This window comes from Diuraphis noxia, unplaced genomic scaffold, assembly GCF_037042655.1.
Source record: "Diuraphis noxia isolate RWA-SAM2 unplaced genomic scaffold, SU_Dnox_SAM2 contig0002, whole genome shotgun sequence".
Taxonomy (NCBI): Eukaryota; Metazoa; Arthropoda; class Insecta; order Hemiptera; family Aphididae; genus Diuraphis; species Diuraphis noxia.
In genome coordinates, this window is record NW_028301712.1 from 74,289,296 (window position 1) to 74,317,225 (window position 27,930).

Below are 27,930 nucleotides of genomic sequence, written 5' to 3' on the forward strand. Positions count from 1 at the left end.
GATGGCATAATGGCTATGTAATTTTCATCATCACAATTCATTATTGATATACGAAATAATATTACATCGTCCATGATATTTAAAAGTATGAGGTATTACACGTGGTGGGGTTTTTTTTTTTATACTGTAATGTCCTTGATATGCATAATTTCTTTGTAATTGAGAACACGTAAATGCTGACTACAATAATAGTTAGCGATGGATACAGCAAACATAAATCATGTTTATTAATATAATATGAATAATTAAATTTCAAATTATACATTAGTACAAATCTAACACTAACGTATAAGCTTAATTTGTAATTTAAATGTTGTCGTAGCATGGCATTCACTGATTTCTAGTTTATGCAGTATTGTGTTCAAATTTGTTTTAATATCTGAGAAGGCAAGACAAGCCGCAGTTACTGAGAGATTTGATAGGGTCTTGATATAATAGTTAACAGTAATTTAAAAAAAAATGTGATTATACAATTTATACAAGTTTAAATTCATCACCGTCCAAATAATATAAATATAGTTATTTTAAGTTTAAATTTGAACGAAATTAGAAATTACATATTAAATAACCAAGAATAATGGTTTTATTTATATTGCTATAATTAAAAAATATTATTCGTGGTTACTTGAAACTTCTAAAATATATTATTTTTTACAAATATGACAACATTCAAACAATATTAATTCAACCAACCGGCTACAGTAGTAATAACAATATAAATATAATATAAAATATCCTAGGCTGACAAAACTTCACCACTTAGAATCGTTTTTCATATACAATGATAATATTATATAATTGAACTAAAATTATAAGCCATACATTATAACTATCTGTAACCTACTGACTACTTGTTTAACTAACCTACTGTACAGCAGAGCGTCACCCACTTAACCGCTTTTTTAATTAATAGACGAAAATCTTACGAGGAATCTTGTTTTCGATTTTTAAACATTTTTACAGGGTGAAAGTTTTTTTTTATAGAAATTGTAACCATATTATTATATTCTTAATATTCTTAATATTGTGATATTCAAATGTTTTCGCTGAATGACTTCCCTCATCTTGTGTCTCATGCGTTGTTCTTTATAATTGTGTATGTCAGTTATCTTTTTTACTTATTGCGTTAACAAATACAGTTTCTAGATTTTCCAAATACCTATTATCTAAGTAAATTCTTACTTATATAATATTCTGTCTATATCAAAAAAAAAAAAATAATAATAATAACAAGGATTAAAAAAATTTCATTGACTCTAAAATACGAAATGTTTTATTTCGATAATAAATAAACAATATTAAATAGTATATCATCGTTCAAACGTATCAAATTCACTGACAAATAATTGGCACTTGAATCAATAACTATTTGAAAAATAAAATATTTGTTAACACACTAATGAAACTTCGGTACTATAATAGTGTCGACTATATTTGTCATCCAAAGACAATATTGAGCTGTGTGGGTAATCAAACGCTACGTTTTCATTGATCGTTTTGATAACATTTGAGTTTTTTAACATATTTCTACAGTTTGCTTCAGCGACAATGTGAATAACAGGCTGGTTGATGCAAAACTAAAGAAGAACAACAAACAATATTACAAAAATATCGCACTATACATATAAGTTAAATTAACAATAAGATAAAAATGATATATCCGTATCATGAACAACATAATCATTATTATCTCAGTCATAGGACATTATTATAATTCATGACCCATATGTTTGATAATATTAAAGCGACTCACTTTATTTAAGGCATCCAAAGTCGTGTCGGATAGCTCGTTAGATACGAATATTTGGGGTATCGATAGTAGTTTATTGGATAATGGTTTCAGTTTAATCAACGTGTCGAGTTGTGTTTGTATCATGTTTAACGAGCTGTTCACTTCACGAGTAGCCGTGATCTCGTTCGATTGGAGTAGCTGGATAATGTTCTTGTCCCATTCATGTTGAGATGAAAATCTTTTGGCCGTCTGTTATTCGTCGAGATAAAAAAAAAAAATAGATTAGAATAAGCCATTTAAAAGTCGTATGAAGAGAATTAGGTTGGTGGTCGATCGGGTTTGTACCTCACAGTCGATCGAAAAGTATCTCGAAAGCAACGACGCGTTTATGCTGTCGTCAATAAGGAAATTTTTGTTGGTCCAACTGAGAAGGGTGCTTGGTACTCCGTTCAACAGCGACAGCGATACCAAAATGCCTTCATTTTCCAATATTTGAGCCATTATCAGAGCAACTGCACCACCCCAAGATTCTCCGATCAGAGTGACTGCGCGGTGTTCGGTTATTTGTCTAAGTTTCTGAAATACACATAATATCATCATTCATCATAGGAAGATAAGGCGGTAAACCAAGGTTACTGATCAAAACTTTGCAAAAAGAGTGTTTTACGTACAATATAAATGTATCGCTATTATAAATAACCTTGATATGAATAAAGTAAATAACTACCTATGACGTCAAGATTTAGCTAAGTTTACTCGTATTATAATCGATAAAATATGAATATTAACGTTAAAAATTCGGTAGATTTATAAATATATTTATATACGATATTTAATTACTTTAAGTAACATTAGTATTTTAAAGAAGATTTGTCTTTATGAATACAATGTTTACACCATTTTGTATTGAGTGAGTAATGTATATATACCAATACCATACGTATATAGGTATATGTATAGTAATCGAGAAATATTTGGGAATTATACTTCGCACGAGATCACCCCTTTTCTTAGTCTAAAACGTTTAAATTAAATCATAGGACTTAACATTTTCAAGGAACCTAACATCTTACGAGTTTTCGAGAAGTTGTTTAGTAATTGCGTTAGTGTGCCACTCTAGTCTTTTAATATGAACTTTTCGATATAATAATAATGATAAGAATAATAATGAACGATATTTGACATATGCTTTGACAATGGTGCTTACAAATGGCAATATTTTTACAAAATAACTACGACAAAATTGGATGTTGTATATTTGTACTATCGCAACCCTACTGTTGTACTTACGACATATTTTCAAATCAGTTTGATGATAGCTACCTATAATAGAAGCTTTTTTTTTGTCAGGTTAAGTATATGTCTTCCAACTACCAAGTAAAATATATGAATTTTTCTTTAATTTGTAATTTTTTCTGGTAGGCAATATCGAACATGAAATATTTTTTCATAATTAATTAAGCCAGGAATATTTATCATTTTTTTCCCAAGTTCAAAAACCTGAGGTTAATAGGGATAGTTTGATTAGTAGACCAGGCTATAGAATCTCACTTTTACGAGATCGCTGGCAACGCTATTGATTGATTCAAATTTAGATGGGTATCGGGCCTCGAAAGTCGGGTATCCCAGGTTGTTGTACAAGTTTGTCATGCAGCTGGGTTGGAAACCTGGTAAAACGAATATGGGATACGCTCCTTTGGCGTCGGCGTACAATACGCTTTTGGTAGTCACTTCCACAAAGTCCGGATTACCGACAACTATGTACTTTGAATTATGTTCCAATTCGTCGATGGTACTTGGTAAAAACATGTTGTTGTGGTCTTTCTGCAGCACTTTGGAATCTTAAATCAAAAAATATTTAAATAAATGTAGGTATGTACATAACCTACTAAAATCTATAGATTCATAAATATGTAGGTACGATGTACATCGTATGATTGAATAAAGTGCAGTACCTATAATTATATAATAAATAATGAATGCTAATAATAAAACGAACGTGTCAACATTTTGTCACATTAAATGATGTATCATAATCGTAAATTAAATATAGAAGATTAATCTTATTAACAGTTATTGGTTGGTTAAGTCAACAGCCTTGAGATAATATTATTATTAGTAAAGTTTATCTTAAAGATCTATGGTTTCTGAGCCGATGGCATTCTCCTTTTTTATTTTCACTTTAATTAAAATTGTTTTCTCTATGTTAATTTGATTTGAAAGTTTGTAATTAATATGTATGACATGTAAATTAAAAGTTAACCGGGCCTATGGTCCGTTGAGTAATAAAATATAAATAAATTAAATATTATTATCATACTTGTCAATTTTTCAGCTACGTGTTCCGAGCACACGACTACAGCATTAGTGAGCGTGTCGGATTTCAGAATTAAATTCTCCAGTATGGGTATGATTTTTCTTAGCTTGGGTTTGTCACCGTTCTGACCCCATGATAAGCACAGCGCGTTGATGCCAGTTGACTTTAATCGGTCACACGTTTTTGCCCCACCGCAGAATAAGCACGCGAACAGCGTTTTCCTATTGTGTTCTGTGATTTGATCCATTGCCAATCGCATGTTTTCAATCATTTTTTCCTTCACCTTTGAAACATCAAATTTTCAACCACATATTATAAAACTTCATGGTGATCTGGGATAAATAATTGGTAAGGGTTTGTGCGTTCGAATCTCATACTAAAAATGTAGAAGTAAAAAGTGTCCAAATTGCACGATATCTATTAAATTATTCATGCAAAACACATACCGTTGGTAGTATAATTCATTGACTATACATCTATAATATACCTTCATTACCTTTGTACTCGTCATTTAGAAAATAATAAACCTACACTTCACTAGTACATTACATCTACTATTTTAAATTAAGTTCAGAAAATAACTAAAATTATGATAAATACGATTATGGTGTACATTTTTAATATAGGACTAATGTTATATTGAATATATCCATGGGCCAATGTCATGAAATTTAGACAGAGCGATTTTTAGAAACGGCAAACGAATCACTACCTACTCAGTCTCTTTTTGCACTTTAAGCTCAAATATTGATGACTTACACCACTCACGAAGAATACCGCAGCCAATTGATATATTGTTATCGAACTGTTCAATAAATCGCGAGCCGATTGTTCGGTGTCCAACAGTGATTGTGACACCAATTGCACGGTGATCCCCTTATAACGATCAAGAAAGATGTTGAATTTCCGCGAAACTGACGGCGTCAGTGAATGAGTTTCCAAACCCACGACTACTTTTAACGCACCTCGTTGCGCCAACCATTCCACCAAACACAACCAATCGTCACATGCGTTTCCTAAACATAATTTACATAGGTATAAAAATATCAGGTATTATCGATAATGGATTTGGATTTACCGATTACAAAATACACTTTGTCCGGACAGCACTGGAATTGGTGAATCTCGTTTTTGACGTTGTTGGCTTTCGACGTGGATATCACGACGCGTTTAAATTCGTTTTCTCGAGTCAATTTCCTACAACACGTCGTGACGTTAAACAAATAAGAACTTATGAATATTGTACCATAAATATGATTAACAAATTATTGCTATCTCACTCGAGGGTCTCAAGAGCTTGGGTTCCCGTGCATGCTCCGGTCAGTACATGCCGATCAAATGGTTTGATCGTACCGTTCTGTAAGCCTTGTTCGATTAATTGTTTAATGGCCTGCTTTGTTTCTTCACATTCTGCCATTAATTTACCCATACCGATAGAAAAGAACGATAAAGCATTCATAAATGCCCACATACCTTTTTGAAACAAACAGAGATAACATTATAGTTGAATTTAATATTTATAGACACGTTTGAATACTATTATATAATATTTATGTACCCATTTTATATTTCTTTTTCATGTCACTTTTGGTCAGTTGGAAAAAATGTCCATGATCTGCAATTACTCGAACAGTAGCGTGAAAATCTTCTCCTTCCAGGCAGTTTATGATTACGTTCATTTTATTGTTCGCCATGAGGAATTTAATTTCGAAATTTTCTTTGTCGTAAATTATTACGTTTGAATGTGGAAGCTATAAATCATACGCGTAATTTATCAAATCAATGTGAATTTTAAATTCTACGATGCGATGCTTTTCAGCGTATAATCACGTACCAACGGGAATCTCTGTTTTAACAGTTCCATTTGTCTGGAATCTGATACGGTGACATAAACTTGACATTTTTTTTCTATACATATATCTATGGCTGACCGGCCTACAGCAGTTAATCCAGAATGTACTAACACAGAATGCTCTTTGGTTATCTTACTAATTACGATCAACATGTAATACGCCTGAAATGGATCGATATAAAATGTACAAACAGTTTAATGATATATTTAATATATAATAATATAAAACCGATGATAATAATGATCGTAAATAATATTATTATAATTATAACAATTCACTGCGAACAGACATAATGCTTACCATTGAATATGGCACCGGAATGGTCGATGCTTCTTCAAGAGACATATTTTTAGGAACTGTCCATGATAGAATAGGATCAGCAGTGATATCAGAAACTGTTGGTATAAATGGCGCAATGCCCATCACCAAAGACCCGTCAGACGTCATACCGGAGTACTCAATAGGTCCTAATTCGTCGTACTCAACATTGTTGTTTCTCATATCGACAATCGTGTCTTGGGGATTCAGACCGATATACTTTACAGAAACATTTTTGATTCTAAAATCAAAATAATAAATATAAATATTATAATTTTGATAGTTTTTCAATAATTTAATATCCAAATTCATATCATAAAAAAAATACAAAGCGTTAATATAACTCTAGGTTTATTATAGAGATTACATGTGATATCGGTAAGTAAAAATTAATATAATGGCAGTAATAAAATTATCATTTTTCATTAAATTAATCTCATGCATAATATGAAAATATAATTTTATATAGGTAGTGTATATCTCTATGTATAAAATAGAGCCCTGTTTCCCTTGGTTGGCATGAACGGCTGGACCGATTTCACTATACTTTTATTTTTGTGTTTATAATTGTCAGGGGAAGGTTCTTATGTAAGAAAAAATTTTAAAAAGTTACGGGGTCAGGGGAATATGATGAGGTGTTGATGAAATTACAATATCGCCATCTGTCCAGCAAAAAAAGCTAAATAATAAAAGTAATAATATTTTTTTTTAATGAATGGCAACCATTTAAATAAATAAATGAAATAAAATAAATCATTTGTTTTAAATGTTTCCGTGTCAGAATACCAACAACACTTGTTTTTTATATGTGCCAGAAAATAAAACAAAAAATGTTATTTATCATGAAGTATTTAGAATAATAAACACTAAGTTTTCGAATACATTTTTTTTTTAATTTCAACAATTTGAATTCAAAATTCATAGTTGGGACAAATTTGTTTTATAACTGTTTTAAATTGTATCACGGGAGGTGTAAAGGCCGGGTGGATTAAGACGTTGGTTGAAGCTGTCAGATGGGCAGCATCGCTTCCGGACAGTTCACGCTATCTGGAAAGAGAGGCCGCCGCCCCCCATTCGGCCATGGCAGAAATCTACGGGTGCTCATTCAAAATTCTACCAAACACCGACGTTGGAACCAACAGTCCTCTCCCCCATAGTTCCACAGGCTAGTGACCCTTGCTGTTGATGCCTCAACCCCCCCCCCAAAAAAAAAAAATCGTTTCACATTAGTGTTGTTATTTGATCTACACCGTTGCCTAATTCAAGTAAAAAATAATTAATGGTGGTCTATAAGATAGTAAATTAATAAATCACAAGCATTAGTATTTTTAGTGGGCAATTAATATGAAAATAAAAATGGATTTTTGTCTATTTATCCTTCATGCATCCCAATTCCAATTGATGGGCCGATTGCGGCGAAATTTGATACAGTGTTTCATTAGACCTATGGGCAGAAGATAGGCCAAGTTAAAAAGTGATAGGTAGGCCTAAATATCATTCAATTCAATATTTGAATTGTCAAAATTATATTGATAAAACGAAGAAAATTACACAATAATATACGAAATTGAATACGTTGTAAGATTATTACTTAATATATTTTAATCGTTATCTATCTGTATGTGTAAAAATATACTGCTAGAATCATCACATGAAACGAATTTAGCACACAGTTTGATCCATATAAAAGGTAGGATTTTTGATAGGGTACGAAGTGTAAAGATTCAGCTAGCTATAATTATAATCAAACCCTATTATCCACCATACAAATTGTGGATCTCGATTTTTTTTTTATAAGTATAACGTTTACCATAGATAAAGACATACCTTATAAATATCTTTATATGTCAAATTGTATAACAATTTAGTGTTTTAAATATAGTTAGAAAAATAAAAAGTAGTAATCGGTGTTATTATAGTTTATTAAACTATATTTTTGGTAATTTAAACAATAATAGGCATGGAACATATTTTTTGCATAACCACTTTTCGTTGAAAAAATACATAATATACTATATTGTGATTGCAATAATTAAACAATTATTTATATCAATTCCTATTTAAATTATATACAATGCACAAACTCACGATGTATTAGATAAGTTAGCCAGAAGTGTCTTTTTCATAGATTTTTGGGTATTTATAACATTTATGAATTTGATTTCCTTATACATAACCCATCGTCCATTTTGATAGACATTAACTAATAAGTCTTTGGCTATTTGTTTTGAATAAAATGGATTACTTGTACTAAATCCAGGAGCAGAATTATCCAGCATGAAGAAAAACCTAAAAAAAACAGAGATTTTGTATGTGGTTTACTTAATTTACATAAATACAGTTTACAATTTCTTTACCGAATATTTTTTATTTTATTTGTTTTTTTCACTAACGATAATATTCCATCAACCGGTTCAATTTTAGACACTAGGTAAATGGTTTTATTTAAAGATTTTAAATTAATTATCAAATCCTGAAATTGATCGCAGCAATTTATATTTTCTGAAGTCAATCTTTGTATAATAGCATCACTGTCGATTTTTAAAATCTGTAAAAATTAATGCCATTCAATGGAGTTATTAATTAATATTATCAATTTTTGCATTTTTTGAATTTTTTGCATTTTTTGCATTTTTTGCATTTTTTGCATTTTTTGCATTTTTTTATTCATCATAAATTGTTTATAATTTTAATACTGTGTAAGGCGCAAATATTTATATTATAAAATACTTTCAAGTATTACCTTTTTAACTAAAGAAATATAGTTGTTCCCGAATTTCTGTTGCAGCACTACCGTATAATCATTACTGTCAGATAAAGGACCGTTTGAAAATACAATCAAGTGAACACGACTTTTATTTTTCATCAAAAACATAGCTCGTGACAACGTTTCATATCGAGTTAATGCAACGTATTGCGAGTTTTCTGATTTCATATTTTGTCGTCCCGAGTTGTCATCATCTTCTATCATTACCACATCAATACCCTAAAAATAAATATTTAATTATTTAATAGCAACTAAAACTAAAGTTTTTTTTCTAAAATCACACTAAATTGTAGACACTGTACATTAGTTTTTACAATATGATTGGAGTGATTTTCCATCTCGGCATCCTGACCATCGTACAATGGATACATGAAAACATTTTCAAAATCGTCGCACTGTCTGTGTTCAAGCACTATGTCCATGCATGTGTCAATGAAATCTATCGAACTCTACAAATAAATTAGAGCAATGTGTTAGTTTGACATGTTACATTTTTTAATTTCGCCAGAGTTTGATTAAAAGCTATAAACAAATTCACACTTAAAACTACATAACTATCATGTTTTATACAATTACTTACAAGTAATATACGAAAATACTCAAAAATTAATTGTATAATAATAGAAATGAAAACAATTTGTTTGATATTAAGAAGTTTTTATTAATTGGTTCAATGTTAATGGTAAATTTTTCTTGAGCATAGAGAATTACTTATTATACCTATACCTATTAATCCAACCCTGATAATAGCATAAAATGGCATCGGTAATATAGCTCACTTTTATACTGGGATTGGATAAATCGATTAAACCTTGTTCTCTAAGCTGGAACGTGGTCTTCACCAACGGATCCAATGGCATTACTTCGAAACAGGGTAAAGAAATCTTGATGCCTTCGCATGTAACTTCGTTTGTAAATACATTGTACTGTGCGGAAAAATCTAAATATACATATAAAACTAACTAAAAAATATTCATCAATCAATTTAATACAAGAACCCTAAAAATTTAAAAATATATAATTAAATAACTTTTTATTAATATAGTCATTTAAAGTTTAAATTTGAATATTTAAACAAAAATTAATAGCTTTAGTTATTTTGTTATACAATACAGGGTGATTAATTAAACGTAAAACACTCATTATCTCAAAAAGTATTCACTTTTTTCAAAATATTTTTTTACATAGTTTCAAGCTGTTAAAAACCCCAACGTTTTTATTAAAAAATTATATTTTTAAATATTTTTTATCCTTATCATTTTTTAGGTTTTTTACTTTTTTGAATGACAACATAGAGTTTTAATATCATATTCCAAAGCAGAATATTTTTCTAAGTATTATGATTCATAAAAATCGAATTTAGGACGAGTAGTTTATGAGTTATAAGTATTTGAAGTTTAGAATGGCCGAGTGAGGTACGGGGTTACCCCGCAAAATGTTTATCCACTAATCCGCTTGTCTAAACTTTAAATACTTATAACTCATAAACTACTCGTCCTAAATTCGATTTTTATGAATCAAAATACTAAGAAAAATATTCTGCTTTGGAATATGAAATTAAAACTCTATGTTGTCATTAAAAAAGTAAAAAACTTAAAAATGATAAGGATACAATTTTTAAAAAACGTTTGTTTTTCAACAACTTGAAACCATGTAAAAAAATATTTTGAAAAAAGTCAATACTTTAATATATATAGATAATGTATCTATATATTGCTATATAGGTATACAACAGTGCGACTTTCCTGGTTTTTATAAAAATGTCGAAGTATATTAAAATTTATAATAATATACTTGTATTCTAATACATTTTTTTTCAAATATTCAATTTAACGCGGTATACCAGTAAGCAAGAAATCAATATGAACTCAAGATTAATTTCATATAACATCACAATAATATTGCAATACAGAATTGTACGTTTATTTAATAGAAATCGTGTCTCATTTAAATCATATTTTTAATAAAAGAGAATGTATTATTAAGTCGACATATATATTGTGCAATTTGTAAAACAATTATAGTAGTAAGGTACTTACTATCTTCCTACTATCCACCAGGCTATAATATTTATAATATAGTTATACGCATTTAAAAACTAGACATTTCAAGAGTAACTTAAGATTTTACCTGTCGGTTCTGAACTTTCCAACAACGTGGATGGATGGATAAATATTTCTTGGAACGAAACTGGAACCACGAATTCTCCACGTTTCTCCATATGATGAACTGTCGCCAGCTGCAACATGGCGTCTAGATAGTGTATCCAATTGTTATCCCACGATACATCTGCTTCTAATCCTGAGAAATGGATTCAAAACAAATCGTCAAGTTGTATTTTTGGTATTTTAGGATTAGTAGTCTAGAAAGATTAAGGTCCCGTTTAATAATTTAAAAGGTTTAAGTTTGAGCTACCTAATACTAATTTATTACCAGTACTCATAGGTTTTGTAATACTGTAACCGAAACCATACCTTCAGGATTTGTACCAAAAAAATAAAAACCATTAAATAAACCCAAATCTAAATCATAAAGGTCAATAACGGTTTCAAGCCTTTTCTGGCGTGGTAATTAGTAATAATATAAAATATTAATAGTATTATGTTTATGTTTCGCATACTATCTTCGTAGATGTTCACGTGCCGAATTGTCTTGAAAACGTCACCAACATTGCAGCCGAACTGTTCGAGACTTGAGTAGACATCGTCGTGACTCAACGATACTATAGAATTCCTGCCACCGCTATTCACGTTTTCCTCATGCGCCGTTGTTGCATCTTTATTCGAATTCAGTTGGTCAAATTCAATAATGTATCCAGACAAAATCATTATGTTGTTTAAGCACAGTTCAAATCGTCCAGTTCCACTTTGTATTGCCGTACACAAATCACCGGATTCTAAAACAAACCACCACCAGAAAACTATAATAAGAGACTTGCCTAAGAAGTTACCTAACAAAATACGTACTTAAGGCTAAAGTATTCAAACGGATGCTTGAAATCGATTTATCATTGGATTGGCTTTGTTTTTAATTTAATAATTTAAGACCTTTATTACGCTATACATTATTAAATTTAAATTTAACACACCCATTACAGTAACTCTTTAAACACTTAAGTGAATAGCAGAGCATTACCCATTTTTTTATATTTTAATTTTCAACCAAGTGATAATTTTTTTAAATTGCATTTTTGTTTAAAATTGTTTAATGATTATAACTAGTTTTAAAATAAAAATATAATACAATACACCTCTCTAGATATACTTGATAATATTTTGCCTTCAAATTGTATAATAGATAGACTATTTGGTATATTACACGATAAAAATATGGAAATAACATAATATGATTATTAACTGTCATCTAAATGATTAATAGAATTCTACTGCACGTTAGGGGGTTTATGCTGTGGGATCATAATCGTTAAGGCGTAATTTAAATTTCTATTCATTAAATAAAATAACAATAATATTAAATATTCAACAATATTATTGAACTAGTTAACTAGTAACGCTTCAATAACCAGGAACGATAAAACATCCTTCGATTTTTGCTAAAATAAAAAAAATGGTATTCAGCAAGAGAACATTTTTAAAAGTTAGCTTATTTTATTGAAGGGACCAATTGATAAGTGAAAAATTAATCGATAATATAATGACATTTATACCAAATTTAAATCTATTTAATATCGATATTATCTATGTGTAATAAACTAATAAATAATCATTTAAAATCATTTAAAATGCAATACGTTTAAAGAAAATAAAAACATTTTTCATAACTTCATTGAAATATTTCAAAGGAAAATAAAAAATTATTGGGTTAAAAATAGGGTTCAGAACGATATAACATAGCTCTTTTTCATTATAACTTTATAATCATAACGTTTGCAGGCTTGCAGGCCTAAATTAATATCTAAACACAACACGTTACTTACGGATCTTGTTTATTACGACATGTTGATGATAGTGAACATCTTGAAAGACAACGGGTAAGGTCATGTCGGGTTCATCACGTAATTTATTAAACGATTCCCACGTATAAAACTATAGAAAAAACAGATAATGATCGTTTTATCATAATAACAATATAATATATAGCTCATATTAGAGGTAAAACTTAATATCTGTTAGTTTGTAGGGACTAGGGAGTCTAGGTACTTTTTATTATTATTGGTAGCTGTAAGTTGTTATTTTTAAATAAATATACCAATAGTGCTGAAAGTGGAAGAACGTGGTGGCCGTTTATTTCATATTCTTCGATTGAACTGTTTGTGGAAGGCGACAGCGAAATAAGCCTCTCACCTTTATTCTTTTTTATCTGTAATTTTTATAATTTCTTTGTTGTATCTGACATATTTTTAAATTTGTATATCATTATACATACCAGTATTTTCACATCGAGGGTTGACCATACTTCTTCATGATTCCATGAACACAACGTATGCAGAGGTGGAGTACCACTAGCCACTGGATAACTAACAGGGTTGTACAACATTTCTATGTTTGGATTCAATCCACTGCAATACATCCTAAATGAAAATTAAATATTTTTTTATTTACCTTTTTTTTTGATATTCTAGATTTGTAGAAGAGTTTTTGTTGTCATTTCCAATAATAATTATTGTGCTATTTAAGATATTAAGTACTTTTTTATTTGTGTTCTACAATTGGCTCATTTATAAACGTTGAACAATACTACAATAAATACAAACTATCATATATATATATATATATATATATATCATCTGATCTTTCGTTCACAATAATTTGGTATCGTACTTTATAGTAATGGAAAAAATAAATAAATTGTCCAGTTATAATAAGTTCCAATACCATAGTGTTATATTTTAAAATTAATGACGATTTAAATGACCGCTGTTTAAAATGTTTGATGAAATACCTAAGTGATTCGAATCGTAATGTTTGATGTTCACTTACTTTCCGATAGCCATCAACAAATATCTCACGGAATCTCCAAATACTTTTTGAGTCAACGGGATGTGAACCAATTTGCTCATTGATCGTTTGAGTATGGCTTGGAGAAGACCATGTGGTGCAATTTCAATGACGATGGCATTGCTTGGTATGTGCACACATGTTTCCTCAAACAGCACGGGACTTAGTAGATTGTTGACATTATATTCTGCTGAACAATAACGAGCTAAATTTGTATTCCATTCTGACTCTGGTATGGAAGTACTGAGCCATCGTGACGATCTCGGTTTTGGATTAGGTATGCTCTAAAAGCCCGTGAAAAACAAGTATCAATAAATACCCGAAAGTGACGCTGTGGGCGAAACACGTATTGAATAAATTATTTAAAAAAACGCGTTTATTACACACTTTAGTCAGGTAATCAAGTAAAATCGGGCCTGCTGGTTGTATGTACCGGCTGTGGAATGAGATATTCGAAGCGTTGACCAACCTAGCAAAAACATTTTCCGATTTGAGTTTTTCAACGAATTCCGACACACTTTTGGTGGGCCCAGATATCGTGCAGCTCTCCGATGAGTTGTGACACGCTATATCTATGTCATGTGGTAACCGGTCTTTAAGGGCATTATAACCAAGACCTATGGCAGCCATCATGCCATTTAAAAGATTTGAGTCTATGGAGGCCCGACCCCGAGCGTATGCAGCCATTATCATCTCTTCGGCGGTGAAGCAATTGTCGGCGTAAGCGCAACCTAACTCACCGAGGGAATGTCCAATCATACCATCCGGTTCGATATCCAATGCCCTCAGAATGTCTACCAAACCAATCTATAATAAAAACTAACATTATGAACGTGGTGCAATAATAATTATTAAAAAAAATTATTTATAGTAGAATAATTTTATAATATTATTTTCTATTGTGGTACCACTGTAAGCACACAAGTCGATATCATAGATTATATAAAACCTGATGGTGCACTTCTTCGATTTACTGATAATACAAACCTACCTCAAATCAGTAAGACCACATAAGATAAATAAATTAATGTACAACATCTTTTACCATAGTTTTAAATTATTGTATCAAATAATATTTAAAAGACGGCGTTGGGAAAGTGGCGTCCCTATCGCCCAGTGCCCTTCATTGGGTGCTGCAATAGCCCCACTCTGATCTTAAGTGATCGGAGTGGTCTGGCCCTCCAGGTTGGGGATTGAGCGTCGGGTTAACAACCCGACCTTGTAAAAAATTTCTGTTCAGGAATCGAACAACAACAAGCCTCGAACTAGATTGGGAAAAAAGACTGGAAATTGGATATCGGAATTAAAATGTGGTACTTGGAATATACGAACACTATATAAACCTGGAGCAACTGTGGAATTAGTAGGAGAGATAGAGAGATATAAAATGAAATGCGTGGCACTACAAGAAGTGAGAATGGAAGAGGTGGGTACAACAAAGATATCACAAACAACAATCATAAATGGAAGAAGTGAACGAGGTCACAAACTAGGGACTGGTTTCGCTGTGCATGAGTCGATCATACATATGATTAAAGAGTTCAAAGATGTAAACCCGAGAATCTCAACATTGACCCTGAAAGATAAAAACCTTCACGTAGTATTAATCAACGTACATGCACCGACGGAGGATAAAGATGAGGAAATAAAAAAGGAGTTCTATGATACATTAGAGGAGGTAGTTGATAATACGGTGGGAAATATAAAAATTGTAATGGGCGATCTTAATGCAAAAATAGGAAAGGAAAGGATATACCATAACGTGGCAGGAGTGCACAGCCTTCATGAACACTCGAATGATAATGGTTCAAGACTAGCGAATTTTGCATTAGGAAAATGTTTAATAATCAAGAGTACAATGTTCCCACGCAAAGATATATATAAATATACTTGGGTGTCACCGGATGGGAGGCACAAGAACCAGATAGATCATGTACTGATCAATAATAGGTTCAGAAATAGTATAACTAATGTAAGAACATTAAGAGGAGCCGATGCAGACTCCGACCACCTCCTAGTAGGTATTTGGATAAGAGTTAAATTCAAGAAACAATACAGATACAAATTAAATACTATGGATAGATACGATATTGAGAAATTAGAGGAAGTTAATATACAGAAAGATTATAGCAGAAGAATCTGTGAAACTCTTAAAGTACAACATATAACAAATACAAACGATGTGAATGATGTGTGGATCAAAATTAGAAATGCTGTGCAACAAACTGCAAAAATAACAATAGGAATAAAGAAAAATAGGAAAAAACCCGGGTTTAACAAAATATGTGAAGACGCAGTACAGAGGAGAAAGATAGCCCGAGAGGAATGGTTGAAAGACACTTACAATGAAGAGAGGACTGCAGAGTTCAGTAGACGAAGGAAAGAAGCTCACAACATAATAAGATGCGAAAAAAGGAAATATATCCAAAATATTGAAAGGTGCAGAACAGGACTTTAGACTAAATAGAACCCGGGATATGTTAAAGAGAGTAAAGAACATAAAAGGAGATTTTAAAAAGAAAGAACCTTTTCTCAAGGATGATGATGGAAAGCTGATAACGGCAGAAAAAGAAATAGCTGAAAAATGGAGAGAGTATTTCTACAAACTATTAAATTGTGAAGAAACAACCGAAAAGTTCCCCTTTAATATTGAGAACATAAATACACAAGAATGTACATATCCTACATTGCAAGAAATAAAGGAACAAGTGCATAGATTAAAAAACCACAAATCCCCAGGGGAGGATTGTGTTCAAGCGGAACTCTTAAAAAAGGGAGGAGAAGATGTTATACAGTGGATTTGGCAAGTGATTACTATTGTTTGGACAACAGAGAAACTTCCAGAGGATTGGAAGGTGGCATGGCGGTAGTATGCCCAATTCAAAAAAAAGGAGACAAGCAAGATTGCAACAACTACCGCGGAATATCCTTGCTCAATGTAGCGTATAAAATATTCTCGAATTGTGTTTTAGACAGAATAAAAGAAAAAGCGGATCAAATAATAGGACACTATCAAGGAGGGTTTAGAGCTGACAGGTCTACGACGGACCAGATATTCATAATTAGACAATTATATCAAAAATCTTGGGAGTTTGATAAAGAGATTCATACACTTTTCGTGGACTTCAAGAAAGCATATGATGGTATTCATAGAGAGAGTCTACTGAATATTATGAAAAAATTTCATTTTCCACAAAAGCTGGTCAATTTAGTATCAATAAGTGTTATGGAGACCTTGATAAGGGTTCAGGTAGGAAATTCAATAACTGAACCGGCTGTAGTGAACTCGGGGCTAAGACAAGGCGATTCGCTATCGCCGATTCTGTTCGACGTGGTATTGGAAAAGGTAATTAGAGAAATGAAAATTGGGCCTAACGAGGGTATTAGGCTACAAGACACGTCGATAGGCATACTTGCTTATGCTGATGATATAGTATTGATGGTAGAGTCTCAAGATAGGTTGAAGAGTTTATTCAGTAGGTTGCATAATGCAGCGTCAAAAGTAGGACTATGTGTAAATGAAGGAAAAACAGAGTATATGTTTTTGAGTAGAAGGGAACTACCTTTCTGTCAGTTCATAAGAGTGGATAACTACGAATTTAAAAGAGTAGAACAGTTCAAATATCTAGGTTCTATTTTGACCGAATAAAATAATGTAGCAAACGAGGTAGCAGCAAGGATTCAAGCCGGGAATAGATGCTATTATGGACTGACTAAGGTACTAAGCTCACGAACAGTATCGCGAAGAATGAAGGAACGATTATATACGTCCTTAATACGACCGGTTGTATTGTATAGATCGGAAACATGGCCAATTAGAAAAATGGACGAGCATAGGCTCATGGTCTTTGAAAGAAAAGTGTTGCGGAAAATATATGGCCCGGTCAAAGACGAAATAACTGGGGAGTGGAGACGAAGAAAGAACATAGAGCTGGAAATACTGTATGGTAGTGCGGACATATTGGAGGTCATCAGAAGCAGAAGACTACGGTGGGCTGGCCACGCTTGGAGGAGCCAAAATCCACTTTTACATGCAGTGATTGAACAAAACCCTGTAGGTAAAAGGCCTCTGGGAAGACCAAGAATGCAATGGGAAGATGTTGTAAAGAAGGACGTTGAGCAGTTGGGAGGTTGTTCTAATTGGAGAATTCTAGCTTTGGGTAGAGAAGGATGGAAGCTTGGTTGTGAGACGGTATGGTCTTAAAGGCCCAATAAACCCCTAAAAAAAAATATAATAATAATATTTAAAACATAATTTTATGTTTATTTTGAGCGTCAATGCTAATGGAAAACAAAAATCATCAACAATGTTGTGTAGCTTTAATTCAATGTATCGATTAGACTGTTGTAATCTTCGGGTTTATGTTCGTAAATATCTTCCTGTGTTACATCACAAAGACAAGGAGGAAATACATAATTTTAAAAATAAAAACAAATTTTGGTCTGTGGCAGGAGTGTTAATTCATTTATTATAATTTTATTTTTTTGAAGTCTTCATATTCCAAACGAAAAACCACACAAAAAAATGATGCAAAAATAAATTAAGAATAGGTAAAATGAATAATAAATTTCACATTCAGCGTACGTTGGGCAGCAAAACAATAACAATAATTCGGTACGAACTACGATTACAACGGCTGAATAGTGTCAAAAATGCAGTGATGCGTAGTTAATAAACAATAATTTCTCATAAAGTCTTATTTTCCCCATTCGTGGTGACGCTGATTTGAGGTTGGTTTTTGGTTTTTCGCATTTTTGAGAATTACATAGGCCGAATAGGAAGTGCACTATCGGGTTTTATTTAATCTGTGTCAATATGTTGGACTAAGCTACAATTGAAATGAAATAATTAATAAACAAAATTATTTTGTCATGAGTAGTGAACTCGTACAGCCGGCAGCCACTCAGGCCTATTGACTACTAGCGCTTTAGTTCACTGCTTCGCCGTATCAACCAGCGATAACACGCTGTGCGCCAACCTGAGTAGTGACTAGTGAGTAGACAACGACCGTGGACTAAGCTGACTAACGACGCCACATAACATTTCAAAAGGCGTTTTTCATTTAAATATCACTATATATGACTATTGTATACCATATGTGTTTATTGATTTAAAGTAATAGTGAAAAAGCGGATGAGTGGATATTGCTCTGCTGTACAGAAGGTTACTGTAATGGATGGTATTTAAATATTGAATAAAATTATATCATTGTATACGAAAAACGATTTTAAGCGGAGACGGTTAGTCAGTCAAAAATTCCAAATTAATCAAATCAGATTCATTATATACTCAAATCACTCAGTCATTCATAATAGGCATATAATATTTATTATAAAGCATTAATATAAGTCATTAACGAAATTAGCTATTACAATTACAATATAAAGTATACTCTATTTTAAATACTCTTAATCTAAATGACCCACGAATAATGTTTTTAAATTACAACAGTATAACTAAAATTGTTATTCTCGAGCTATTTAACATGTAATTTAATTTAAATTTGAACTTAAAATAACTATAAAAAAAAAAAACTGTGTTGGTATAGTTTTTAAATTTTTACTGTGACAGAATTGACTACTTGCCTACGTGGAACCTTGTTTTATATTTTCAATTCTTGTCTATTAAAGTTAAACGTTTTATACATTTTTAACAACTAAAGAATTTGTAAATTTTCAATTAAATAAATTTTGTAAAAATTTAAAATTCAAATGGTTATATAAAAAAAACGTAATTGTGTATTTTTAATATTTTCCAACTGTTATTATATCAACTTATGGGAAACCTTGTATTAAATTTTCAAGTTTTTTGACCCAATGTATAAAATTGTATTATTATTTATATAAAACAAAAAAACTAAAAAGATTATAAATTTCAAATGTCTTTAAGTAGCTTAAAAGATTTGAAATATTTTGAAAATTTTATCAAAAATAAAAATGACAATATAAACATTCAGTAAAAATTCCATGTCTACGGTAATTTATTTCAGAGTTACACGAATATCTAAAATCGATTTTCTTAAAAAATTTATTTTCCGTAGAAATTCCGTTTTTCCTTATTTTTTTTTTTTTTTGTTTTTCCCGGTGCTTTTTAAAACTACCACGCCTCCCCAATACACTAACTAAATTCACTTTCCAACCAGATAAGCTTCTGAAGTTTAAAATCGAAGCATTATTTCGACAACTTAGCGTGTACATGAGCACAAATAAAAAAAACAGTCACACACAACATTGTAAAATCAATATATTCATCACACCGCTCAGAATCTAAAATTTAAAATATAATTTAAATAAATAACCAACATTCAAGCTGACTATTATATGTAAATAAATATTTACTAAAGTAATAAGAATATAGGATAAATGAATACTAATGCTATAATAGAAGAGGGTTCATTTTCGATTCCAAAATCCATGCTTTGCATGAGACCATTATACCTAAAGAAGCTACTCGTATGATTCAATTATTTAGGTTTTAGAATATTTTTCACCGTTTACATACCTGAATCGCCGATATACCAACAAACGAGTTTATGATGTTGTCAAACAACGATGGATCCAGGCTCGTTATAACATTCATTATGTCGACACCTAACGGCCGCAGGACCCTGTCACACTTTTCAATGGCTTTGGCAAAAATTGGTATTCGTAACAGCTGCGCACCCATACCAAACCATTGCGACCCCATACCAGAGAATACGAACCACACGGGAGGTTTTTCATTTGTAATTGACTAACAAACACATATTGACATAAATATTAAAAAGGCACCTATAAAAAAATAAAATATTTTAAGTTTAAGCAAACTTACATAAACGTCTTTTTCTCTACACGGGCCCGGCGTGGGAATGATGAAGAAACTTCGATTGAAATGCGCATTTATGTTTTTGGAGTATACTTTATGCAGCAATGAAGTGTATTCTTCATCGACATTGTAACTTTCGATCTACATACAAACATTTTGAAAAATCATTTGACATTTGTTCATTACATAAACTTTAAATATCTTATTAAAACATACCGTTTTTATTGTTTTCCTAACCCCAACATCACTACGGCCAGAAACAAGAATTAATCTCGGTAAACCGTCATCGAACATTTCGTCTTTTGCATATATTCTCTTTTTCTGTTTGTTAAACTTTTTCATGATAACATGACCATAATTTCCAGTTCTACCGAAAATATTTAATCCTATGATATCACCATTTAATGGAGTTTTTTCTGTGACAATCTAAAAGAATAGGTACCAAGATACCGTGATACCGCGGTAATATATTTTAAATAAGCGTACAAAATAATAAAGTACATAATATGAATAAGATGCAATTTAATATTTATTTTTTGCCTCACAGAAAAAAAAAGTATTTTATTAATACTTTCGTATAGTTTGGTTGAAAAAATATCATATTTTTGTGTGGTTCTAGGTATAATCTATTATTAAAAGTTAATTTAATTAAATTTAACTACCTGCACTTTTCCAGATGTAAGAGCATCTGATCCACTGTTTGGTGTGTTAAAATTTATATTAGGAGGTATAAAACCGGTGTCCATTGCGATGATTGATTTTACTATCGATACAAGACCAGCTGAAGCATCAGTGTGGCCTAAATTGCTTTTTATCGAACCGATTTTCAATGGTTCTTTTCGATGAGAAGGGCAAAATACATCTTTTATAATGTCTAACTCCATTGCATCTACATTCTGAAATTAAATTAAAATAAATACTATAGGCATCCGTTTGTAAAGATAAGAGATTATGTGAAAAAAATTACAAAAATTATACCTTGATTGCACATCCATCAGCTTCAATATAAGTCACGTTAGCAGGATCTATTCCAGCTTCTGCGTATGCCTCCATTACTATTTGTTTGTAACGTTCAGTGGAGTAATTAGTAAATACTCCTCTGAGGTCTCCATACTGTTCCATTTTTGCACTCATTATTGTACCATATGATCGTTTTGCGTCCAAAGAATTTTGTAGTAATATGGCCACGCACGATTCAGACCTGTTGAAGCCGTTTGCTAAGGAAAAAAATTAAGAAATAAACTAATTTATATTAAGCCATTATATAATATCATAAACTATACGTTTAGTAGTTAATTGGATAATCATTAGAGTTAACTGGTGCTATCTGAAAATAAATAACTCACCATCATCACTAAACGACCGCGTCTCTATCCCGTCGTTTAGAACACCTAAACCTTTCAATTGAAGTGATAAATTGGGTCTTTGCACCAGATTGCAACCTCCAATTATCGCAGTTCTGATATGACCTTTTTCAATCATGTGCTTAGCCATCACTATTGCGTCCACACCACCAGTGAATGATGTTAATATTGTGAAACTAGGTCCTATATATGAGACAGTAAATCATTTTAATGATTCTTGGCCGAAATGTATTACCATTTTCGATTAGACATAGTATTTTCCAAAAATAATAGATATGTTTAAAAACACGACGATAATTAATTAAACACTCGTTAAGCCGTATAAATAAGTCACACAAAATGGTAAAACACAGTAGACTATACTCACCGTTTAAATTTAAAACGTATGAAAGTCTGTTAGCCTGCATGGCCTTGTTGTGACCAACTATAGCAAATCCTAATTTCGATTCGTCAAAAATCGCAATTGTATCGGTTTCGCTACCGGAAGAGCATGTGAATACTGCCGTGTTAGTATCGTATAAATCTCCCGGATTAATACCTGATAATAGGTTTATAAATATTTATAAAATACACAAAATATAAATCATATTAAATATTAATATAATATTATTTAATATATATTGTCAGGTATCGATTGTACCTATATTAAAAGATCACTAATATCGTTAAATTATAATATGGGGACACTGTGTTGCAGTGGCGCAACTATAGGATATTTGGGGAGGGTTATAAATAAAAAAAAAATTGACAAAAAAAGGATCTTCACTTTGAAATTTGACTTTTAAAAACATTTCGGGAGGGAATCACAACATAACCCCCCTGGTTGCACTACTACTGTGACGTTTGATATTTATATTAGCGATGCATCATTTTTTGTAAAAAGAAAAATATTCAAATATTATAGACTTATCTAAAGATATTCTAGAAAATCTAGACTATGTGACATTTGGTTATAGATTCTGATGAGTATTTTATTATGGTGTATTAACATATGTGTCTGACATCACATTTCGGAGCAATATAAATGATAAATCATCAATTTCCGTAAATTTCTGATGGTCGGGTATCTTTAGATAAAAATAAAAAAAAAAAAAAAAAACATTTATCGGTATTAGGAAGTGAAGAAAAAACACGAATTTTTACTTACAATTTTAGATAAATTCATTTTTGTTATTTTATTGTAATCTAAAAATGAATACCTTTAGAAACTTGCATTTTACACATAATACGCTGTATTTTCTGTATAATATAGTAAAAATTTAAAAATATTTTGGAAATCCTTATACTACTTTCTTGGAAAATAAAATGATCATTTTTTTTTAGATTTATGTACGATATAATGTTTATTAAACAATGTAAAACAATGATATTTAAAACAAGATTGCAGCAATTTAAAAATAATGAAAATTTTTGGCACAATTCCAAATCGTGGAAATATTCCAATAATTTTAATGTTCCAAATTCAAAACATTTTCAAATTTTAACACTAGGACTTTACTAAAAAATCCTATTTTTTTTTTAATTAGAATCAAAAAAATACGTTTTATGTAAAGCCAAATTATGTATATTATTTTATGTGTTATTTAAGTTCAAATTTAGTTTATATAAGATAAATACACACGAAATGCCGATTTATTCTCAATTGTTTTTTGTTATTTTAAATTCATTCGCCAAATATGGACCTTAGAAATTTAAAAAATTCGATTTTTAGTTGAATAAAATTTTTACTTGATTAATTATAATATATTATTATATATATAATATATATCCGTTTTTTCGAAACTCTTTGTTTATTGCTATAGAAACACAAATAATATTTGATAAAAGATCTCATTTAAGTTTACTTTTAGTAATTCAAAACAATGTCAATGTACCTAGATAAAAATTATTTATTTTTTTGTTAGCGTTTAAAGTTCAAATGTTGACAACTTTAAATCACGGGTATGTGGTAGTGGCAACAATTAATTATAGCATGTTGCTAAAAATAACAAACATTTTCAATCTATAAAAGTATGAAATAATATATAATAATGTATTGCAAAAATGAATACAATGTCAATGTGTGTTTCCATTTACCAAAATATATTATTTTAATATATTTACATGGATTTGGTGTGTAGAATATATTGTATTATTACGTAATGGTTCTATGCTAACCTGCATCGATAATAGCTTCCACGGATCTCTCCAAATTCAACTTAATCACGGTCTCCGAACACTCACAAAGTTTTCCGTGCATATTGAAGAAAACGTTGTCAAATCGATCAATAGACTTTACTTTGCCCACTCCAGATGTTACACCATACTCGTCTGAAAACAAAACCAACAACAATCTGTCAAAATGTTTAGTGAACAATATTTTTCTACTAATTGGACAATTATTATTAATCTACTATTTAACAAATCTAATAAATAATAAATATATGTATACATATTACATATGAGCTATATTATTACTATTATCAAATGTCAATACCCAAATAAATGTATAAATTGTGGCGCTATGTATCTGTAAAAACGTTTTGAGAGTACGTACCGACTGGTGTTGCTAAATCCTGAATGGGTGACCGCTGACCACCTGGGCTTTTAGCAACAAATCCTTACCACACATTACATGTTCCAAACCAACCGTAACCCCCCCCCCCTACAAACACCTAATGGCCATAGTTTCCCGGCCTATTTTTAATGAAAAAAAAAATGCATAAAGATATGTAAAAAATATGGAAATAGGTAGGTATATAATAAATATTTGGAACCTATATATTCCTTCAATGTAGCATCAATTCTGCCAGTATTAACTCCGCCAGTCTAGGTAGTCTAAAAACTATCTATTGATTCCGCCACCTACCAATTTTTACCTCAACCTGGTATCTACTCTAATAATTAATAATACAATACAATATATATGTTACGAGCAAAGTAGGAAATCCAGACACTGTGCACAATTCCCAAATATTTTGGGCAAAGTAAGAATCATCATTTTAATTTTTAATACTCAAATTTATCATAAATTGACCGGGCATTGTTCTAGATTGGCGTACACAGTATACCCTGCCCAGATTCAAGTTGGCAAAGTAAATCAGATAATAAATACAGCGCATAACATAAATTAATATCAAATTGCATTTATACGTAACAATATGGTTTCTAATCTCCTCCACATTATTTTTGACTAAAATTATGACTATTTTCCTCCAATATTTTAGCCAGAGTTGTAGTATTAAGTTCCGTATTATAAAGATAGAGTAAGTCTAGGATCGCAGTTTACGCTTGTTGATTGATGATTACATTCTGGTATCTATATGTCGTGAGCATATAGTCGAATCAAGAATTTTATTAAATGCCTAGGCATAATAGTAAAGAATTTAATGCTTATGCAATTTCACTATCCACCTAGACATTTAGTTAAATGCCTATTTCATGCGAGGCAAATAATAAAAAACATTTTGAATTATTTTAAAAATTTAAATATATTTTCTATCAGTTATTTATTGCTATTTTATTACATATAAAAAAAGCTTTGTATTATTTATTAATATGAAAAACACGTAGGTACCTATATGAAATAATATGTTTAATTTTGTGTTAATTATTATTTAGTATTGTTTTAAAAATGAAATCATAAATATATTCAGGTAATAAATAATTAGATGTGATAGACATAATTACGATTATATTATATAGCTTATATAGTCAGTATAGTCTGTTGTACGAGTAATGAGTACTATATATTCTTATTAAATAAAAATAAAAGTTCCATTGGTTTTTACCTTGGAAAATTAACGTAGGTACTAGGTTGTATGAGAACCTTATCTATATTGAGTACCGTGGGACAAATTATAATCTTATCGATTATAACGACAAAAATATGGCGTTATGGAAAAAGATATGGAAACAGTAGCAAACTTATAAATTTTCAACGGTCAAGGTTTTGTTAAATGTCAATGTCAATCAGGAAAGCGGCAATGTCAAATCAATAGGTGCTTATGTTTTAAGAAAAATCTCAAATGTTCCAGCAAATGCCACCAAATAACAACATGTGACAACAAGTAATAGGTAACAAAAACTTGTAATTATAATATAACTTTTTTATTTATTTTTTATTATTTCATTTTTAAAGCAATAGTAATAGTTGACACAGTGACACAAAATTAAACATATTATTTCATATGCCTACGTGTTTTTTATATTAATAAATAATACACAGCTTTTTTATATATAAAATAGCAATAAATAACTGATAGAAAATATATTAAAATTTTTAAAATAATACAAAATGTTTTTTTATTATTTTCCTGGCATGAAATAAGCATTTAGTCAAATGCCTAGTCATTTAATGACTAGGCATTTTACTAAATATCTAGGCGAATAGTGAAATTGCATAAACATTAAATTCTTTGACTATATGCCTATAGGCATTTAATAAAATGCCTGATTTGACTATATGCCTACGACATATATACTATCTATATCAGTTATCGAAAAACGCTAGTGCGAGTAATGGTAAAAAGTAAAATAATTATTCATATTATATCTAATTTTTCATTTCTTTTAACAGGTATTCATTTGTTGATGAAATATCCTATATTTTTAAGAAAGTATAACATTATAATCAATTTCTTTATCTTCTTTTTTTTCTATGTATAAATTATTTATACCGACTATTTTAATATTTTATTTATTATTTATTGGAGAAAAATTGACAGTAGAGGAAAATGGTATCTATTTTGGAGTAAAATGGCTACGGCCACAATAATACGACATTTTCGCTAACTATGGTAAGTATCTAATTATTAATTACCAAAACACGGTAAACTGGTATCCTAAAATACTCAAAATTCCTGACAGCGATAATTGACTAATACTAATGTTTACTAGTAAATAATATTTCATTAGGTAACTGTTTTCTAAACGTTTGCAAGTTAAATAACTATATAATTTTTTTTTATGAACTTACATATTATATGTTTTTGAATATTATTTAATTTGTTTATAATAGTTTTTTAAAAACTTATTTTTTTATACATGATTATTATTATACTAGGTAAAATACCAAAACCTTAATAAAAATAAAAATTATATTCAATTTTGCCTGAAGGTAAGGTTTTGATTAGGTATTGTTATCAATAAAACTAAAAATGTAAAGTATTATAATGAAAATACATCCAGACGATGGAATCAATATTTTTAAAACAATCAAAAGATTGTGTCTGTTGCACTACTGAATCCGAATGTTATTTTCTGAACATGGAAAAACAAAATTGATAAAAAGTAGACATAATATTTAGTTATTGCTTTTTATCATCCTTCATATGTTTTTTCAACTATGTATACTACATATGATTGTATAGTAACCTACCAAATTAAATAATTTTTGTTCATAAAAAAAAAAATTAACTTATTTAATTGATTATAATATAATAACAATATCGACAAAACAAAAAAATCTTCATATTTATATTGATAACTATCTCACCTAAAGGCCAACGTCTTGAATCCAACGTAATCCCGTTCTGCTTATTGAAAAGCAGATCTTTCAATTCTTCCACATTGTCACTTTCGGGGAATACTCCAGCTATACCCGAAATGACTACTTCTACCTTCTTTGTTTCCTCCATAACGAAGGTAGAGGGTAACTGAACGTCTTCGTCTAATATTTGTTTACGAAAATATCGAATTTGAATTTCTGATAATTTTCACTACGACCAACATTCATTGATTTCGCATATCAATTGAAAATCTAACCACGGTGTAACGAGAACGACGAAATAATAACACGATAGGAGAGCATCGGTTGTTCTCTGGCTTAATGATAA

General features: G+C 30.5%; 1 protein-coding gene across 1 annotated transcript; it reads right to left on the reverse strand.

Moving 5' to 3' along the window:
* Positions 1–1,245: 1,245 nt before the first annotated feature.
* Positions 1,246–27,930, reverse strand: LOC107162813 (fatty acid synthase-like). The gene is made up of 32 exons (XM_089219052.1): positions 27,591–27,930; positions 24,272–24,424; positions 22,482–22,652; positions 22,097–22,297; positions 21,729–21,967; positions 21,413–21,646; positions 20,967–21,176; positions 20,757–20,891; positions 20,448–20,678; positions 14,333–14,752; positions 13,928–14,229; positions 13,374–13,518; positions 13,197–13,307; positions 12,925–13,033; positions 11,608–11,883; positions 11,118–11,288; positions 9,767–9,927; positions 9,290–9,436; positions 8,964–9,206; positions 8,578–8,768; positions 8,309–8,509; positions 6,203–6,461; positions 5,884–6,063; positions 5,608–5,800; positions 5,330–5,522; positions 5,128–5,246; positions 4,809–5,065; positions 4,053–4,332; positions 3,284–3,573; positions 2,078–2,308; positions 1,754–1,981; positions 1,246–1,577 (listed from the first exon to the last, which is right to left on the reverse strand). Exons 1-32 carry the CDS (start codon positions 27,730–27,732, stop codon positions 1,389–1,391), a joined length of 6,612 nt encoding a protein of 2,203 aa, XP_089075178.1. The 5' UTR covers positions 27,733–27,930; the 3' UTR covers positions 1,246–1,388.

Coding starts and splice junctions, on each gene's coding strand:
- LOC107162813 (XM_089219052.1), bottom strand. CDS start 27,732: ATGGAGGAAACAAAGAAGGTAGAAGTAGTCATTTCGGGTATAGCTGGA. Junction 6,064..6,202: donor TTCCGGTGCCATATTCAATG/GTAAGCATTATG, acceptor GATCCATTTCAG/GCGTATTACATGTTGATCGT. Junction 5,801..5,883: donor TAAAACAGAGATTCCCGTTG/GTACGTGATTAT, acceptor TATGATTTATAG/CTTCCACATTCAAACGTAAT.